At 42.3% G+C, this 20,388-nt stretch overlaps 1 protein-coding gene across 1 annotated transcript; it reads left to right on the forward strand.

The window, feature by feature from the left end:
* The first annotated feature begins 273 nt into the window (after positions 1–273).
* LOC138070359 (calreticulin-like) lies at positions 274–19,310 on the forward strand. Its single transcript, XM_068961549.1, has 8 exons — positions 274–322; positions 4,295–4,389; positions 4,839–4,857; positions 5,668–5,834; positions 7,994–8,107; positions 8,985–9,125; positions 10,431–10,446; positions 19,033–19,310. The coding sequence occupies exons 1-8, from the start codon at positions 274–276 to the stop codon at positions 19,308–19,310; spliced, it is 879 nt and encodes a 292-aa protein (XP_068817650.1).
* The last annotated feature ends 1,078 nt before the right edge of the window (positions 19,311–20,388 follow it).

A 20,388-nucleotide genomic window follows, 5' to 3' on the forward strand; every position in this document is an offset into this window, starting at 1 on the left:
ATGGTACCTGCAGCAGGTATGTAAGAAGGTACCAGAAATTGCTAAGACCAAGTGCTTGGTTTCTGAGGCTGCTCTTAGGGTATTGAAGTCTGAAGATTCCATGCTTTCTGCTCTCGGGTCTCCAGACCAATGAAGATGCCAAGTTTTATACCCTCTCAACCAGATTTAAGCCATTCAGCAATGAGAACAAGACCTTGGTGGTTCAGTTTTCCGGTAAAACATGAGCAAGGCATTGATTGCGGTGGTGGGTATGTGAAACTCTTTCCTGACACCATGAACCAGGAGGATATGCATTCAGAATTGGAGTATTACATCATGTTTGGTAAGCGCTCTGATACCAGTCACTGTCAGCTACGTGAGGTCTTCTTTTATTTTTTTACTCGGCCGGGTCTTACTTGCGGCACAATCTTTGTTTCGAGATGCAGGTTCTTTTAGTTGCGGCATGCATGGCATTCAGTTCAGTTCAGTTGCTCAGTTGTGTCCGACTCTTTTCGACCTCATGGGCTGTAGCACCCCAGGCTTCCCTGTCCATCACCAACTCCTGTAGCTTGCTCAAACTCATGTCCATCCAGTCGGTGTTGCCATCCAACCATGGCATCCCCTTCTCCTCCCTTCAGTCTTGCCCAGCAACAGGGTCTTTTCCAAGAAGTCAGTTCTTCACACCAGGTGGCCAAAGTATTGGAGCTTCAGCTTCAGCATCAGTCCTTTCAATGAATATTCAGGACTGATTTCCTTTAGAATGGACTGGTTGGATTTCCTTGCAGTTCAAGGAACTCTCAAGAGTCTTCTCCAACACCACAGTTCAAAAGCATCAATTCTTTGGTGCTCAGCTTCCTTTATAGTCCAACTCTCACATACATGACTACTGGAAAAACCGTAGCTTTGACTAGACAGACCTTTGTCGGCAAAGCAATGTCTCTGCTTTTTAAGACACTGTCTGGGTTGGTCATAGCCTTTCTTCCAAGGAGCAAGCGTCTTTTAATTTCATGGCCGCAGTCACCATCTGCAGTAATTTTTGGAGCCCAAGAAAATAAAGTCTGTCATTGTTTCCCCATCTATTTGCCAGGAAGTGATGGGACCAGGATGCCATGATCTTAGTTTTTTGAATGTTGAGTTTTAAGCCAACTTTTTCACTCTCCTCTTTCACTTTCAACAAGGGGCTCTTCAGTTCTTCTTCACTTTCTGCCATTAGGGTGGTATCATCTGCATATCTGAGGTTATTGATATTTCTCCTGGCAGTCTTGATTCCAGCTTGTGCATCATCCATCTTTTTTTTCTTTTTCAGTGTGGCATGCAGAATCTTTAGTTGCGGCATGCAAGATCTAGTCCCTTGCTGCTGCTAAGTCGCTTCAGTCATGTCCAGCTCTGTGCGACCCCATAGATGGAAGCCCATCAGGCTCCTCCATCCCTGGGATTCTCCAAGCAAGAACACTGACCAGGCATCAAACCCTGGTCCCCTTGCATTGGGAGCCCAGAGTCTTAGACACTGGACCACCCGGGAAGTCCTGGTCCTATGAGATCTTAATGAGAGCCACTGTAGTTCTAGAAAAGGCTCAGATGGACCTGGAACAGGAAATTTCTTTTTTAAAATTTATTATATTGAAGTATAGTTGATTTACAGTGTTGTCTTAATTTCTGTTTACAGCAAAATAAATCAGATATATATATATACATATATATGTATAAAATATCCAGTTATACACACATACATTCTTTTTCATATTCTTTGAAGCAGGAAGTTTCTAATGTGATAGTTCCACCTCCCTCTGTGCTAAGACTCTTCAAAGACCTGAGAAAAGCAATTCTAAACCTCAATGGTAATATAAATAGATCAAAGAGGTAGAGAGTCACATGGTATTAATAAGTCTATAGTACAAAGAGACATTCTCCATGTCTAAGAATAGGAGAAAGGGACAAGAAACTATGTAGACACCCTGAAATGTACATACATAATACAATAAGGCTTTGTGGTCTGAAGGAGGTTCTTGCCCCCCAGGCAGAGAAAGACACAGAAGGTCAGGGAAATTGCCTTTATCCAACATCTGTGGATGCACCTGCAACCTCAGTATACTGGGCCTCTTTGGGGCAGTCCACTCTTACTTAGCTCTTACCCTTAGACCAGTTTCAATGTTGTTGATATTTAAAAATAAAGAAATGAGAGCAGCTAATCCCACTCCTAAATCACTGATGAAGAATGTGGATTTTACTGAATGTTTTTGCAAACATTCAGCGGAAAATGTTAAACTACACACCTTACATCGACATTTCCTTAAAATTCTCTCTCTCTATTTTTTTCTATTCCCAACTAACTCCATCTCTCTCTCTGGCCCTTCCCCAAATCCTCCTCTTCAGCTGCTTCACCCTTTTTCTCTCTGCATCACTTCTCCCTCATCTCTCCTTTTTTCTTTAGTATATGTACTATCAAAGCAAGCACTACTCTCCTTCTTTCTTATATTTCAATGTCTTTCTTATTTTTTAATCCTTTTCTTAAGTAGACCAATACAGCATTCTGGGGCTCTAAAGTGTGTGTCTTCCACCTCTACTTTTTTCAGAATCCCCCCTTCTCAGAACGAACTTATATTTGAAGATGTACATGGTGGTTGTAGCAGGGAAATTGGAAATAGGTTTCTTTTAAGGTGATTTTTTTCAAATTAATCTTATTTATTTGATGCTCAAAAAACCCAACAAATTTTTCTGGGCTATCATCATCTCCATTTTATAAATGGGAAAATAAAGGCAAGAAATTTGCCCAAGGTAAATAAGTGGAAAGTCAGATTTTGAACCCAATTTGTCTGGCTGTAAAGCCTGGGCTTTTTCTACTCTACCCTTTTGTATTCTGTTTGGTGGGGACACAGGCATATGAGTCATGTTTTAAAAGACAGAATGAAAGACATACTTTTAAAAAGCTGTTGATGAGGTGCCATGAAATTGCAAAAGATGGCATGACTCAGTCCATCTGGGGGCTTTTGGGAGAAGGTATTAATTACTCTTTGAAGAATGGGTTAGATTTAATAAGCAGAAAAGAAAATAGAGGAAATATAATTCAGCCATAGGAAATTGTGTATACAAAAGCTCGGGGGCATGAAATTCCAATGCAAATAGAAAAAACAATGAGACCAATGCTTTCGAACTGCAGTGTTGGAGAAGACTCTTGAGAGTCCCTTGGACTGCAAGGAGATCAGACCAGTCAATCTTAAAGGAAATCAATCCTGAATATTCACTGGAAGGACTGATCCTGAAGCTGAAGCTCCAATACTTTGTCCACCTGATGCAAAGAGCCAATTCATTAAAAAAGACCCTGATGCTGGGCAAGATTGAAGGCAGGAGGAGAACGGGACAATAGAGGACAAGATGGTTGGATGGCATCACCAACTCGATGGAAATGAGTTTGAGCAGGCTCTGGGAGATGGTGAAGGACAGAGAAGCCTGGCGTCCTGCAGTCCATGGTGTTGCAAAGAGTCAAACATAACTGAGCGACTGAACAACAACAATGTGGCTAGAGCACACTCTGTGTGTGTGTGTGTGTGTCAGTTGTGCACGTAGACACATGTTCAGGATAGTCTGAGAGCAATATCATGAGAAATTAGGTTGAAAAACTAGATTAAAACCTATTCTTGGACCTTTGTCCCAGTTTTCTGGGCTCAGAACCACCAACCAACTATTTCCTCTAAAGTTTTCACAAAGCAGAAAGAGCCCCAGGCTCTGTTTTTAGTTAAGCTTGGGTTTAAATCTTGGCAATGCTACTTATTTGCTGTTTGACCTTGTGCAAGTTGCTTAACTTTTATGGGCCACAATTTTCCCAACTAAAAGTTGAGATAGTAATACCTACTTGTGAGAATTAAATGACATGCTCTTACGTGCCTGGCACAGGAGGGGCTTCCAGCTGGCTTTGGTCAGTGGGAGCCCTGGCAGAAGATCACAAGGAGGGAAGAAAGCTGTGTCCCTTGATTGAAAGTCACAGCTTCTCTCTAGGCTGCCCTCTCTACTGAATATTTTTTCCCCCTGCGCTCTGATAACCACCTCTTCTCCTCCTCCCTTCAAGCCGAGGGTTGGGAATAGCCCTACACTTGCTAGCCTGGAATATAGCATTATTCCTTATATTTTCTCAATGTCTTGCTCCCACCATTTAAAATAGTCCCTTTATTAAGTTCTTCTGAAATAATCCTAAATTTGTGTGTGCTATCTATTTCCTGCTGGGACCCTGATAATTACACAGACCATGTCTGTTTTGGCCACAGAACAGGCAAACTGCCTAAAAGTGATGTAAAATCATGTACTGGGATTTAATTTCCAGGCCCTGACATCTGTGGCTTTGGCAACAACAAAGTACAAGTCATCCTTCGTTATCAAGGGAAATATCATGAGAACAACAAGACCATCGAGTGCAGGGTGAGTGTGTGGGCTCGTCATTAGCCTTGGGAGAAGGGCAAGCATTTTGAATATGTTATCTGATTTAATCTTTATAACACCCCTCTAAGTATTATCATCTCCATTTTGCAGATTAGAAAATACAAAGTGGTATAAATTACAGGAGTTCACACAGAAGAAACTGATCTGAAAGACAGGAAATAATATAAAGTTGTATCTCGGAACAAGGGTCAGCAAGTTCCCATTCCCCACTGCTAGATATTGGAAGAGATGGAGGAAGTGGGGAGTGCTGGACTTAGAAATAGGTGGTGAGCTTACCTTAGGAACATCTTGGCTAGAGAGATCTAGGTTGCCTGGTGAGTAATAGCTGGATTTCATCAGCAACTCAACAGGAAGTCACTGAATGTCAACTCTGTATTAGGCCTTGGACTGCGGATAGAGTGAGTCAGGCGTGACCTCTGTTCTCACAGAACTCAGAGTCTAGTAAAGGTAGGAGTCAAACAAAGGAGAATGACTGTTTAGTGTAATGGGGGTCTATGAGAGCATGGAGGAGACCCCACCCCAACCTGATCTGGTGTCTTAGGAAAAGCTTCTTAGAAAAGGTTTCCCCTGTGCTGAACTTTGAATGATGAGCACGAATTGGCCTTGTAAAGGAAGGTGACAATTTTTGGAAGGATTGAGCTACTAGAAGAGGTAATCATATGAGAAAAATTAAGAAGGCTTGAGAAAGAATAGCACTGAAGAAGTTCGGCCCAACCAGAGCACAGGGGAGAGGCAGAGACCGAGTCCAGAGCTGCCCCTAGAAACTGGGTCATTGGAAAACTTGTTTTCAGGGCAAAGTCCTTCCCTACCAGGATGGTACAGGAGCTGTACATACAGGGACTCCTTGGGATCCTGTTCAGAGTAGGCCTTGTTCTGGAACATGCAGACAGAGCAGATAAGTCAGACACGATCCCTGCTATTGAGAAGCTTAGAGTCTAGTGGGACAGACAGAAAACCAGAAAAGAAAAAAGGATGACCAGAGTTATGATGAAGGGAAGGATGGGAACTAAGGGAGACCAGAGGAATGTGTACTTAGGAGAACGAGACCCAAAGACTCTTTTGGGTTAACCAGAGAAATAGGATGAGGAATATGATAAAGTGTGTTTGTGACTATGTGGGAGGTGGCATTCAGGAACTGAGGGTCTGTTTTAGATGGTGCATTTAATGCTTGAGGTCCAACAGGGGACTGAAATATTCCTCTTTCTCTTTCTAGATCAATAAAGATACTTACCTGTACACTCTCATTATTTGCCCCAGTGCGAATAATTGTCAATAAAATTGACAATATGCAAGTAAAAGCTGGGGATTTGGAGGACGACTGGGCCTTCTTGCCTCCCAGGAAGATAAAAGACCCGTATGCCCAGAAACCAAGGAAATGGGATGAACAGCTGCAAATAGAAGATCCTGAAGATAAGAAACCTGAGGTCAGAAGGTGTTTCCTGGGAAGCAACAGGGGATCTTAGCTGTGGGAATGGGCAAAGGAGGCTGGAAACAATGGAGTACAAACCAGAGACAACAGTCCCTCAAGGAGGTATCCAGCTGAATACTGGTATCCAAAGAAGCATGGAGGGAAGAGGAAAGCACCTCACATTTGTTCAGGATCTATTGATCCTGCTAGCAGCCTCAATGAGGATAAGGAAACTGACACTTAAAAATGAAGTGACTTGCCCAAGCTCACGTACATTAGAACCAACATTTGAATCTGGATATATTTCACACCAAAGTTACTGAAATGGGAAATGTGTGGAGTATACAGACTGATTCATTATTAGTCACTGGAAAGCTGTACTAGATACAGCTATGAATAGAACAATTCAGGGACTGTGAATCCTCTTGGGTTTCAGAATCTAGTGAGGGATGCAGGCAGGTGCACAGATGCAGGTCACACTGTGTAATTAATGGTGAGAGTCAAGGAAGCCAAATCCTGTGGGAGCCATGAGTAGGTTCCTAATTCAGGTTGAGTTGGGGTGTAGGTGATGGGACTCTGGGGTCAGACAGATATGGGTTTGTATCAGAGTACCACCATTTACTAACTATAACATCCCACCTATAAACAGACCTTGGGCAAGGAACTTAGGTGCTGTGAAATTTCACAAACAGGGTTTTTATAATACCTTTATGTGAAAGTTGTTGTAAATTAAATGAGCTAATATATATAATTTAGTGCCTGGTACATGATAAGTCCTTAATACATGGCATTTATATGTTAATTGCGTACTGAATTTCAAAGAGCAAATTCACTAGAGCAAGGGAAATTGAGTTGAAGGGAAGATATTCTAGACCCACAGCAGGTATGAAGACACATCAGTTAAGCAGAAAGTAACATGGTTATGCGAAGAACTGAAAGACGTAGTTTAGTATTTTGGGAACATAAAGTTCAAGGTGGTGAGTGAGTGGGAGATGAGTTGGAATGCCCTGTTGGAGCCAGGTCATGGAGGGCCTCACCTGCTAGGCTGCTGCTCCTTAGGGCAGAGCAGATTCAGCTTCATGTAGAGGAGATGCTCAGGGTTAAGTGAGGAGCAGCATGGCACCCAGCAACTGGAATTCATTCCCTAAAGAGAAGCCTGTAGAGAAGTGGGCAAGCCCCAGCCGTGTGTAAGGAGACTCAATGGGCTCCAAACCCAGGAGGAAGGAGGTATGGTCAGATAATTAAGGCAGATGATCACGCAGTGTCTGGACCTTCAGTACCCTGGGAAAATTAGGGTCTGGGTTAGTTCCAGACCCAGAAGGCAGGCTCAAAGCAGCAAGACTAACTATCGATCGTTCCTCCTGGTGTAGACCACGCACCTAATGTAGTCAGGGATGGATCTAGGCCTGGGGCAGAGGGGAGAGGCTCAGGCCTCCATGCTCCCTGTTGAGTAGACCTAGAGAAGGTAGAAACTACTTAGGTAGGCTGGACCTATCAAGTCTATAGGCCCCAGGATAAGATGCTGACTGTTAATATTTCAGAACCACAAAGCAGCTGAGAGAGCCCAGGAACCAGGGAACTTTATGCTGGTGAAAGACTGTGAGCCTAGTGTGCTTGGCATCAAAGCATTTATTTAAGTCTGAGAAATGGTCAGTACCAAGGTGAACTGCCAGGTAGATAGAGCAGAACTTTAGGGGCTCCAGGGCAGAAGAAATATGAAAGTTAGGACAGGCTGTAACTTGGAGTTGTCTTAGGAAATAGAAGGGAGCTGGGGTACAAAGGAGGACTGATACAGACCTGGGAGCATGCTGGGGTCCAAGCCAGGTCACTAAGACAGGTCTTTAGAAAGAGGGACACAGGCTAGAAGAGTTGTTCTAATAATGAGGCATATGGCTGTGGAAGGGAGAGGGCCAGGATAAGGAAAACTCCCAGCTTCTCTGAGCTTAAAGTTGTCAGGGTCAGAAGGATGGAGAATTTGAGGAGAGGCTGGATTGCTTAAAGGCTTTTTCTCTGCCGCATGTATTGGATTTGTTTGCACAGTCCTGAGCTGGGCTTTCATAGGGATGAGGACAGGAGAGCAGCAGGCGCAAGGCACCAGGTCCACTTGACATACTCAGGACCCCAGTTTCATTCTGGCCCACCCATCTGTCTTCATGGAGGGACGTTTTATTTTAGGACTGGGAAGACTTTGAATACATCCCTGACCCAGACACCAAGAAGCCAGACGACTGGAACGAGGCAATGGATGGGGAGTGGGAAGGGCCCCTGACACCAAACTTGAAGTATAAGGTGAGCGGCGGTGCGGTGGGGAGGGGGCGTCTCTCCTTCCAATCAGTGTGAGAATTAAGAAGAGATGGTGTAAACTTTAATTTACAGAACAGAAACACTAAGATCCTGTGGTCATCTTCCCGCTTCCCCATTGCCCCCTGCCCTGTTTACCTCCATAAGTTTGTAGCTTCATCTGGGCACTGTACTCACCCTGTGTCTGACTGGGAGCAGGTGGGCTGGTCAAGGTCGATGCTGGGAGGCAGAGGTCCAGGGAGCCCTAAGCAAAGAGTTTGTCCCAAGTGGTGGATAACAGCCAAAGGAACATGATCAAAACAGGAAATGGGTCTGGGGTCAGGGACCAAAAGTCTCAGAAGTGGTCCAGAAAGGGGAAGAGTAGGACATGAATAGCCAAACATGCTGGGGTAGGGGGGCTTCTTTTTAAGGGCCAAGTCCTGACCTCATGTCAGAAGTGAGAGGGAAGTAAAGGAATCAACTATCAAATGATCCAGAGATAGAACTGACTGAAATAAGTATTGTTTTATTTGGCCCCAGTTTCCTGTGCTGTACACTATGAAGAGAATGGCCCCAAGTCCAGAGTCCTTAGATGGTGTTCCCTATGAAGCTACGTTTCTTAACCCCATGATCAGACTTGCACAGAGAGCTGGAACCAGGCTCATAATGAGTCTCTGCCACCTTGTTCAGATCCCTCTCGGGAGAAAGAGGAACCTGGAAGGGTCTTGTGAGTTAGCTCAAAGAAAACGAAAGAAGCTCCAGGAAGCCTGCTCTGAATCCTTATGCCTAATCCACAATTGTCTTTATAAACTGATTAGTCTTTCTAATTGCATGAGAAGAATGGAAAAATACTAATGCCACGTTCACTCTTTGGTTCTTTGCTTAGGGGCAATGGAAATCTCGGATCACTGACAATTCCAATAACGAGGGGGAGTGGATTCATCCAGAAATAGACAACCCTGAATATAAGCCTGACCCCAACATTTGCCACTATTACATCAGTGTCCTTGGCCTGGACCTTTGGCAGGTAAAGCTCTCTGGGCTCAGAGCCATTGAACAACAGTCCTTCTGAAGTTTCCACAGAGTGGAGAGAGCTCCAGTCTGGAAATTACAAGAACTGAATGAGTCTTGTTCTTTCTAAATCTCAAACTGTTCATCTTTAAAATGGGACTAGTTATATTTATCCTGATAATTATAATGGCTAAAATTTACCTAGGCTTTACCCTATACCAAGCTCTATTTCAGGGACTCTGCAAATGCCATTTAATTCTCACTATGAAATCCCCTGTACCTAAATGTGGAAACTGACATTCAGAAAAGTTAGCTAATTTGCCTGAAGACACATCTGGTAAGCAAAGAAGCTGGGATTTGAGTACAGGCCTTTCTGAGGCTAGATTCAATGTTCTAATAGTTTGCATTGCTAGTCTAGTCCTATATGAATCTTGGGGGGTAGTTCTGGAGATAAAAGGGAATCAGAGATGTGGTAAAACTCTGAAATGCTAAAATCCCCAGAGAGATGTTGGGGCTGATTGTTCCAGCCATGATGACAAATCCTGACCTTGCCTCCCTCTTCCTGGCTCTGACTGGAAAGGAAAGAGGGGGGCTCAGAAACTCAAGCTGTCGGACTGTTGATTTCTTCCAATGAGACCTGTTATGATTCTTCCCCAACTCAGGAGAAAGAGAGTACCTCAAGTGCATGCCCCAGAGGGAAAACTTTAGCCCAGGAGACCTCTTGGAAACTACAATCAATGTAGTATTGGAATTCCCCTGGAGAGGAAGGGAAAGTAAACATTACTATCAGTTTATTATTACCTCATGTTGTATTTGAGAGAATTAAGAATAAGAAATGTCACATGATGTGCCCAAGAGTACACAGGTAGTGCATGAGAGAGACAGGATTCAAAGACCTGTCAGCCTAAGTCCTTTACTGACTACATCAGATGTACAATGGATCCTCTAGAAAGTGAAGCCACTGGTTCTTGGATATATTCTGGAATGTTTCATGGCCAGGGAAATCTCTGTCTCTGACCAGTGATTTCTACAGTTCAGGGCTGCTAAAGGTCTCTTAACAGACACCCACTATTTGAAGTTTTCTTGGATTATTTATTTCAACTTTATTGGTTTCCTGATTCAGTGACGTCAGCATACAAGTACAAGGAAATGAGGTAGGTAAATTACCAGGTACACAGTAGGGGTTCAGGAGAGAAGGAAAGAAGAAAGAGCAGAGGGACATATGTTCTTTTTTCTTTGCTTTCTTACCTGAAGAATATGGATACAGTCTCTACAAGTTCCCATTACCTCTTTTTTTTCAGTTGTCCCTTTTTAATAACAGGAACTTTCTACATCTTGTAAAAATATGTGGTCATGTTAACATGGTAATCTGATTGTTTCCTTAAAATGCGTTGGGTTTTGTTTCCATAGAAAACATTACAGCACACACTAAACAGTATCTTTGTTCATCTACAAAATTTTAAAATTATTTGGCGCTAATTGCTCTGAGTTCTATCTTCCTCCTCCAATAGGCAAAACTTCCTGTTTGAGAATTTAAACCGTGCTGAAGGAGTGTTTCTCAAACTGTCATACGCATATGAATCACTCAGATCTTAATAAAATGCAGATTCTGATCCAGCAGGTCTGGGATGAATCTTGAGAGACAACATTTCTGAAACTCCAGCAAGATCTCTTTATCTATGTTTCTTCTTGTAACACAGTTCTGCACAGCTGACATCACCCCTGCAGGCATCCTGTTAAGTTCTAGTTGGGTCTGGCACTCCCAAGTCCTACTCCACCCTACTCACTTAGCCAACCCAGCACATTCAGCTTACCACAGGGTCCCTGCATCTCACTGGAAAGCCTAGCGACTCTCAGCGTGGAAATGAGCGAGGATTTGCTCACTGGCTCTTCCAGCCTGGGTTTCCAAATGCTCTGGGAACCCATCACCCTCTGCATCAGGTCCTAGCCTAGTAAGTTTCTTAATCTTTCTGCTTAGTTCCCGACCCAGCCTGCTCTCTTCCATACAAAATTCCTTTTCTTTGCTTCATTTTTTTCCTCTTAGGCAGAAGATACTGCCATCTTTCATTGGGACAGAGGCTGGAAGGAGACGGCAGTGAACAAAGAGAACACTTTTTCTTAGCTTTGGGACTCCTTATGATCTTTGAAGGAGTACAGCCTAGCAGTCATAATGCAGAGCACGTTGACATTCCTTAGGTCATATGGTCTGTGTCACAGCCCTATGGGGGTGGAAGTTAGGGTTTATCATCTTCATTTTACTGACCAAGAAGTGGAGGCCTTAGAGAGGTGACGTGACTTGTCAAGATCTCATAGCTAGTAAGTGGCTAAATCTATACTCTTTCCATATTATGATTCAAGCGGGACATCAAGGCAACTAGGTAACTTTCAGTGAATTAATTTTTTAGGCTTTATAGTCTCACAAAAGTCTTTCTCACAGGTTCTCTCCTGAGAAGTGTGTGAAGGAAACAGGGAAGTTATATTTTATTTCATTGTCCAGATAAAAACATGGAGACACAGAGAGAATAGAGTAGACTGAGGTCCCTCCAGTAGCGAGGTTTAGGAAGCAGGACTGGCCCTCATGTTCTGATTCTCAGCTGGAGGCAGAGCCATGAGTTTAGTGTAAGGGGGATGGAGGTAAAAGAGCACCAAAGAGGACAGAGGAGATTGGAAACATTTCTTGTGGGAGTAGGAACAATGACATGACTGAAGCAACTTAGCAGCAGCAGCAGCAGGAACAATGGAAGAGCCAAAAAATGGGCAGTTCTCTAACCAAGGCTACTGACAACTCAAAAGAGAAAAACAAAACATCCAACTCAAAAAAGAAAAAAACAATCCCAAAGAAAAAAATCATAAAGTTGCATAAAAAATTATTAAAACAGATTTTTCAAATTGCTCAGAGGAAATGAACAATCTCTATCCAAAGTGGCTATTTTGTCATTTATTTTTTTGCTGAAGGCAGGGTTGGTGAGATGATGTAAGCCAAATAAACTTCTTTCTTATTTAAAAAAGCAAAACAAAACTTTTTTTCAAACCTGAGAGGGAGGCTATGGGGATAACACATGCTGCAAACTTTCTCTTGGTCACACAACCGCTCTCACACAGTTAATTTGCTGATTTATTTAACAGTGTTGAAGTTTAAAAATCCAGAAAGACTCTCCTGTGTTTCTTTTGAAACATATGCAGATACTGAAAAATTATGATAATAACTTACCATTTATCAAATGACTATCTTCCCTGGTGGCTCAGAAGGTAAAGTGTCTGCCTACAACCTGGGAGACCTGGGTTCGATCCCTGGGTTGGAAAGATCTCCTGGAGAAGGAAATGGCAACCCACTCCAGTACTCTTGCCTGGAAAATCCTATGGACAGAGGAGGCTGGTAGGCTACCGTCCATGGGGTCACAAAGAGTTGGACACGACTGAGTGACTTCACTCACTCAATTATAAACACTGTGTTTTATGACTGTTATAAACACTATATTATTTCTAATGCTCATGACAACACTGCAAGGGAGTTATTTTTAATACTTCACTTGTGAGGGAATAAATAGATGGGGAAACAATGGAAACAGTGACAGATTTTATTTTCTTGGGCTCTAAAATCACTGCAGATGGTGACTGCAGCCATGAAATTAAAAGCCGCTTGCTCCTTGGAAGAAAAGCTATGACAAACCTAGACAGCATATTAAAAAGCAGAGACATTCTTTGTTAACAAAGGTCCATCTAGTCAAAGCTATGGTTTGTCCAGTAGTCATACATAAATATGAGAGTTGGACCATAAAGACAGTTGAGCACCAAAGAATTGATGCTTTTGAAGTGCGGTGTTGGAGAAGACTCTTGAGAGTCCCTTGGACTGCAAGAAGATCCAACCAGTCCATCCTAAAGGAAATCAGTCCTATTCATTGGAAAGACTGATGCTGAAGCTGAAGCTCCAATACTTTAGCCACCTGATGTGAAGAACTGACTTCTTGGAAAAGACCCTGATGCTGGGCAAGATTGAAGGCAGGAGGAGAAGGGGATGACAGAAGATGAGATGGTTGGATTGCATCACTGACTCAATGGACATGAGTTTGAGCATGCTCCGGGTGTCGGTGATGGACAGGGACTACAGCCTGGCGTGCTGCAGTCTGTGGGGTTGCAAACAGTCGGACATGACTGAGCAACTGAACTGAACTATGAGGGAATAGGCTCAGAGGAGTTGAATATTATCCCCAAAGTCACACAGATAGTATGTGGTTGAGTTGGTCTGACTCCATGAACTCTGCTCTTCCTGTTGTATTTCTTTATCATTGATAAATGCTGAAAGTACTTTTTTCAGCTACTCCTTAGGGATCAAACCAGTGCCTCCTGCAATGGAATTTTGGGTTCTTAACCACTGGACCACCAGGGAAGTCCAATGAACACTGAAATTATTATATAACATTGACTAATTCATCTTTTTCTGTAATTGTAAATATTAAGTATATTATTTTAAGAAAATAGAGAAATATGGTAGAGAACTGTGCTCACACTTCTTGTCAAACCTTTTCTTTTCCTTGTATTCTTTTAGTTTTTCTGACTATATTGAGGAGAGAACCTTAAAAATTGTAAGTTTCAACTGTAAGTGAAGATCCTGTCAGTCTGAACCGGGGCAAGAGCCACTGGGCAGCAATTTGGAGCCTGACAGAGTGACGGAAATTTCTTCACAACCCTCTGAAGGAGTTGTCAGAGGCTTGGGGGAAATAGCATCTTGGGAAACAGTAATGTAACTTATTTCTAGAGCAGATCAGCTAAGGTGGTACAGCATTCTGGAGCTTTTCTATTCTTAATCACCTTTGTATCCCCTCACTCTGCCTCAGTTATTGATTAAAATCTCTGGGCTCCTGGCCTGGGAATCTGCATTTTGCAAAGCTTCCGGTTGATGTTTTTTTAAGCTGGTCGACCTAGTTCTAATAATCCCATCGTTTTCATTTCAACAGGTGAAATCAGGCAGCATCTTTGACAATTTCCTTCTTACAAATGATGAAGAGTTTGCAGAGAAGGTTAGAAATATGACCTGGGGAGCAAGAAAAGTAAGATATTCACTCATATGGATTTCCAGATGTCTGACTACTCAGCTGTGCACTGTTCTCTGCATTTAAAAAATCAGTCTCATAGTCATCGTCTCATTTGCTGGTTACATGGCCCTGAGAGGCAGGGTAAAGAATTTGTATTCATTGGACATCTAAAACCTTGTACCTAACTCTATGAACATTTCTAAAAGTCTCCCCACTTAGCCCTTAAAACAATCCAGCAAGACATTATAGTTTGTTTGTTTGTTTTTCATTTTTATGGGAGTAGCATTGCTTTACAACGTTGTGTTAGTTTCTACTGTACAGCAGAATTAATCACTATACATAGTCCATAGGGTCGCAAAGAGTTGGACACGACTGAGCAACTGAACCAAACTGATACATATACATATATCCCCCTTTTCAGATTTCTTTCTAATTTAGGTCACCACAGTTCATTAAGTAGAGTTTTCTATACTACTGCTGTGTATTCTTATTAGTTGTGTGTTTCATACATAGGATCAATAGCGTATATGTGTCACAAGACAGATATTTTTATTCCCACTTTTCAAATGTAGGAATTGAGATTCAGAGAGTATATATAAACTGTGCGAGGTCACATACAACCTTTAGCTTGTTGAGTCAGAATGCACACCCCTTCTGTGTCACATTCCCTGCTCACAGTATGGTGACCTTGAAGGGAGCCACCGAAGCATTTCTGATGGATGATTTGGAAAAGGAAGCAAGGTGTTAGTGCTGTCTACCAGCTCCCCTGCTCTCCTAGAACTATTTTATGGGTGGAGTGATACTTGGGACAATGGCTTCTTAATGGAGCTGCCCTTCATCCAGACCTCCTGGTTCTGCAGGAAGGGCCATTGAAGCAGGTTTGTGGCCAATGCCTGATCACCCTAAAGGAGACTAGGCCCATACTTAGAGCAGTAGCAAAGCACAGGCATCAAAAAGAGGTTTTTGAGAGAACTTTAGTATTTAAACTTTTCAAAGAGGCAGTGATAGAGTCACCATAGAAAAAATAAAAATTAGACATTTTTACACTTTTTAGTCTGGTTTTGTTTTTATTTTGAGGTTATCACCTAACATTGTTTTATTGAGATAATATTACATATTGGTTAAGAACATGAGTTTTAGCACTAGATTGCTTAGGTTCAAATCCAGGCTCTATTGCTTGCTAGCTATAGGATCTTAGGTAAGTTATTTAACCTCTTCAGTCTCCTCATCTATAAATTGTGAACACGATAGCAATTATCTTATAAGTCCCTGGCATATAGTAAAGTGAAATTGCTCAGTTGTGTCTAAACCTTTGCAAGCCCATGGACTGTAGCCTACAAAGCTCCTCGGTCCATGGAATTTTTCAGGCAAGAGTACTGGAGTGGGTTGCCATTTCCTTCTCCAGGGGATCTTCCCGACCCAGGGATCAAACCCAGGTCTCCCGCATTGCAGGCAGACACTTTACCATCTGAGTCACCAGGGAAGCCTTTAAATATTGCTTACTCAACAAAGCCTCTTTTGACCAAAGAGCAAAATCCCCATGAAGACAGGCATATAGTAATTGCTCAATAAATGGTACTTATTATTATTAACCTGTATATTCACTTGGCAAATATTTTGAGTACCTGTTCAAAGTACTATTGTAGTTGTTGGGGATATGCCAGTGAAATAAAACAGAAAAGTTTCCACCCTCATGGGGCTTACATTCAAGGGAGACCAACAAGAAACATACAAAGAAGTAAATATATATGATGAGATGGTGAGATAAACTACAGAAGACAGGAAAGCAAGAGAGAGGCCTGTCATCATAGGGATTTTGCTCTTCGGTCAGGAGAGGCTTTGTTGAGTAAGCAACATTTAAGTAACTTGGAGGAATAAGGAGCAAACCACACAGGTATTTGGGAAGAAAAGCCTTCTGGTAGAGAGAACAGCAAATGCAAAATCTCTGAAATAGAAGCATAACTTGCTTGTCCAAGAAAGAGTAAGAAGGAAAATGTAACTAGAACTGAGTGAGAGAAAGAGAGTAGTTGCCACCACTTCTCTGAATAAAATGGGGAGCCATTTTTAGCAAAGGAGTAATATGAACTGGCTCATAGATGAATATGTTACTCTGGCTGCTGTGTTGCAAAAGACTGTAAGAATAAAGGCAGAAGTGAGTGGTGATGGTGAAGGCAGAGAAATGTTCAGATTCCAGGTTCATTTTGAAGGCAAAATTCACAGGAATGATGGATTAGATACAAAATACGAGTGGGAGTAAAGAGGGATGGCTCCAAAGTTTTTGACTCCAGTGATTAGAAGGGTGGAGTTATTGAGATAGGGAAGAACAGGAAGGAGCACATTTGGTGTAGGAGTGGGGACAGAGACAAATAACATATTATTAAATGTTAAGCCAGATATGATGATTAGAAATCCAAATGTTAATGAGGCAACTGGATACAACCTGAATAAGAGATATAATAGTCCATTTGGGAGTCATCATCCTATAGGTAATACTTGAAGACCCATGACTCTGGATGAAATCCCCTATGGAGAGGGTATAGATAGAAGGAAGATTCAAGGATGAGCTTTGGAAAGAAAGTGAAGTCACTCAGTCATGTCTGACTCTTTGCAACCCCATGGATTGTAGCCCGCCAGGCTTCTAAATCCATGGGATTTTCCAGGCAAGAATACTGGAATGGGTTGCCATTTCCTTCTCCAGAGGATCTTCCCTACCCAGGGATTGAAACTGGGGCTCCCATATTGCAGGCAGACTCTTTACCATCTGAGCCACCAGGGAATTCCAATGAGTTTTGGAGCACCCCAGTATTTAGAGATCAGGGAGAGAAAGTGGAACCAGGGAAGAAGACAGAAAAAGTAGCCAATGAGGTAGAATGAGAACCAGAAGACTATCCTGTAGGCCAAGTGAAGAAAGCATTTTAAGGGGAAAAGGAGTGATCAGTTGTATTGGATGGTCAATAAAGATGAGGACTTAGACTGGACCTCTGAATTTAGTAACATGGAGTTCATTGGTGACTCTGATAAGAGCAGTTTCAGTGAAGTGGGACGGGGAAAAAATGGGTTTGAAAAAGAATGAAAGAAGAACAACCAGAGACATAAGTATAAACTAGTGTTTTGAGGAGTTTTGTGGTAAAAAAAAAAAAAAAGGGGGGGGGTAGAAAGAACAGGGCGGCAGGTAAAAGGAAATGTTGGTCAAGATTTTTTGACCAACCTGCCTGGTTTTATGTTAATGGGAATGATACAATAAAGAGAAAAACAATATTGGAGAAAAAGAGGAGAATTGCTAGAGCACTGTTCTTGAGACTATGAGAGTGGGTGAGATCTAGTGCTCAAGATGCACTGGCTTCCCATAGGAGTACAGCTATTTCATCCATAATGACAGGAAAAAAGGAATGACCATGTAAAAAATATAGGCAGGTGGGTAGAGGTGGTGACAGTACATGTAGCTGGAATCTCTGGGAAGCAGACGGACAACAAGATGGTGTTAGAAGTGCAGGTGATTTATTGCAGGTAATACCTGGGGAAGATGAAGGGTAGAGGGTGTAGGAATAGGCACTTCTGAAAGGGGAAAGGGAAAGGAGGGCTGGGTAGGAATTATAGCCAAATGCAGTGCAGCTCTGAGAAAACCTTGCTAGCCCGACATGGCTCCAGGGGAAAAGAGAGAGAATCAAACACAGAACTATGGTAGGCTCACCAGTTAGCACTAACTTCTCCCTTGAGTTCAGTTTTAATGAATTTAAAATGAGGAGAATCAGTTTGTTTTCATTATTTTCTCTAGTCATTCTCTCTGCTTAGGTGCAGGCATGGCAAACTGAGATTAATCAGATTTGAGGATCTGTCCAACTAAGGGAGGGAAGGGCAAGGGAGTTGAGGATGTTTGCAAGAGAGTAATCACATAAAAATACAGAGAGGAGGATAGTGAAGGTATGAGTTGGGTGAGGTCCAATGAAAAGGAAATGGTTCAATGGATTGTTATAGGTCCAGGCGGGGTTGAGGAGTTGGTAGAGTTTGGTTACCTTTGGCAAGATCTAGCTTGGTAAAGAATGGAGGGTAGAAACAGATCAGTGAGTAGAGCAGTAAGACGTTAACTGTGGCCAGTGCTTTCCAGGCATAAAAAAATGAAGGCTTGACTGAAAGAGAGAGTATGCCCCCGCAATACAATAATGAGGCAAACACAACAAGATGTCAAGCATTTGCTCCCAGTAGGGTTGTCAAGGGCCCCAGCCTATAGGGCATGCAGTTTCTCAATCTAGCTTTGTCTCCCAGGACTGGCTAAAAGACCACTTGGCCCAGATTCTCTATGTTGAGGATTAAAGACCTAGAGGAGTTCCAAGTCTGTCCCTTCTTTAAGGGCCCTCTGAGCAGTAAAATTTATGATAATGGCTCTCAGGATCAAATTCTAGAGCCTGGATGACCCATTAGAGATCACAGAAATTCTACTTCTGACTGCACATTTGTACTTGCTATAGTTCAAAAGCAAATTCAAAGAGCTTCATAAAAACTCTTTTACAGTGATATAGCAGAAAGAGGGTCAAACTCAGAACCAGAAAACCTGATTTCTAATTCTAGTTCTACAACTCACTCACTGTATAGCTTGGGCAAGTCATTTAATCAATCTGAACCTCATATTCCTAGAAAATGGGACCTCGTACATTGTTGTAAGGAACAGAAAGCATGTGTATATTGTCTTACACCATGCTTGGCAGTGCTGTAGGCATTCAGTAAATGTTGAATCTGAACCAATTTTAGTTATGAACAAATTATACACACACAGATACTTCTTTCCACTCCACAGATACTAAAAATTTGTATGTAAATAAACACCATACCACAAATCTTTAAGTGTGTGGGGATATGCCAGACGTTTCCAAAGTGATTTAACTTTGTTTATAGCATCTGTACATTACTATTTTGAAATTCCATACTCTAAACAAGATGTAGAGAAGCAATGGAGAGAACTGTATGAAGAAATGGAAAAAAGAAAATGGGAAGAGGAGGCCAAGGAGAAAGAGGAAAGGGAATATGACATTTGGGGAATTGAAGAAGAGGGAAGTGAAGAAGATTCTGCTGAGGAACCAGGAAATGACAGGCAGCTGAAGGAAGATGATGATGAAAGAGCATTTCTGGGTGAAAATGTAGAAGTCCATGTTGACTGGAAGGATGAACTATAACTGGGTAAAATGTGGTCCCCACTCAGAGGCAAATGATACTGCTTAGAAGGAAGAATGTTCAGGAGTTTTGGCAAAATCTAGGGAGCAAAATTCAGAGAAGGCAATGGCACCCCACCCCAGTACTCTTGTCTGGAAAATCCCATGGATGGAGGAGCCTGGTGGGCTGCAGTCCATGGGGTCACTAAGAGTCGGACACGACTGAAGCGACTTAGCAGCAGCAGCAGCAGCAGCAGGGAGCAAAATTACTTGCTCTTTTTGAGTGAACATTGAATTTGTATTTCTGTCCCATCATCTTTGCTCTGTATGTCTTTGGGTAAGTCCCACCACCTTTGGGGGCTTCTATTTTCTTGTCAATGGAAAGGGAGTGATAATTCCTGTTTCATGAGGTTGTTTTAAGGATTAAATTAGTGATGTCTATAAAGTGCCTCCCCACTCCAGTATTCTTGCCTGGAAAATCCCATGGACGGAGGAGCCTGGAAGGCTGTAGTCCATGCGGTTGCTGAGGGTCGGAGATGACTGAGTGACTTCACTTTCACGCACTGGAGAAGGAAATGGCAACCCACTCCAGTGTTCTTGCCTAGAGAATCCCAGGGACGGGGGAGCCTAGTGGGCTGCCATCTATGGGGTCGCACAGAATCGGACACGACTGAAGCGACTTAGCAGCAGCAGCATAAAGTTCCTGATATTAATATTCAGTCAATCAGTAGTAGCTATTACTACTATCATTTTCATGGTTGGTATTTATAAAATTAATTGACAGTAAAAGACCTTCTATATAAACTCAAGCCTCCCTCTCAATTTATTTCAGTATATCCAATGATTTTATTTTATTTTAATATCTATATTATTTAGTATTTACTGAGCAGTTCTGATAGTCGTATTTGTGTGCAATGCTATTTGATGTTTTCTTCTTGCAGGTGTATCAGGCACTTAAAAACAAAATTGGACTTCCTCTTAAACAGTAATACTTTGTGAAACTCCTTTTACTTGTCTGCTGTTTTGGGCCCTTATTTTTTAATTATTACTTGTTTGCAGGTTTGCTGGTTTTACGTTTACCTTTTCTGTACTCCTGGCACAT

This window comes from Capricornis sumatraensis, chromosome 2, assembly GCF_032405125.1.
Source record: "Capricornis sumatraensis isolate serow.1 chromosome 2, serow.2, whole genome shotgun sequence".
Taxonomy (NCBI): Eukaryota; Metazoa; Chordata; class Mammalia; order Artiodactyla; family Bovidae; genus Capricornis; species Capricornis sumatraensis.

What these genes read in the sequence shown, in the direction of transcription:
- LOC138070359 (XM_068961549.1), top strand. Translation starts at nt 274, where the DNA reads ATGAACCAGGAGGATATGCATTCAGAATTGGAGTATTACATCATGTTT. An exon ending in CTGAAGATAAGAAACCTGAG is followed by an intron (nt 5,835 to 7,993) that starts GTCAGAAGGTGT and finishes GTTTTATTTTAG; the next exon opens with GACTGGGAAGACTTTGAATA. An exon ending in CACCAAACTTGAAGTATAAG is followed by an intron (nt 8,108 to 8,984) that starts GTGAGCGGCGGT and finishes TTCTTTGCTTAG; the next exon opens with GGGCAATGGAAATCTCGGAT.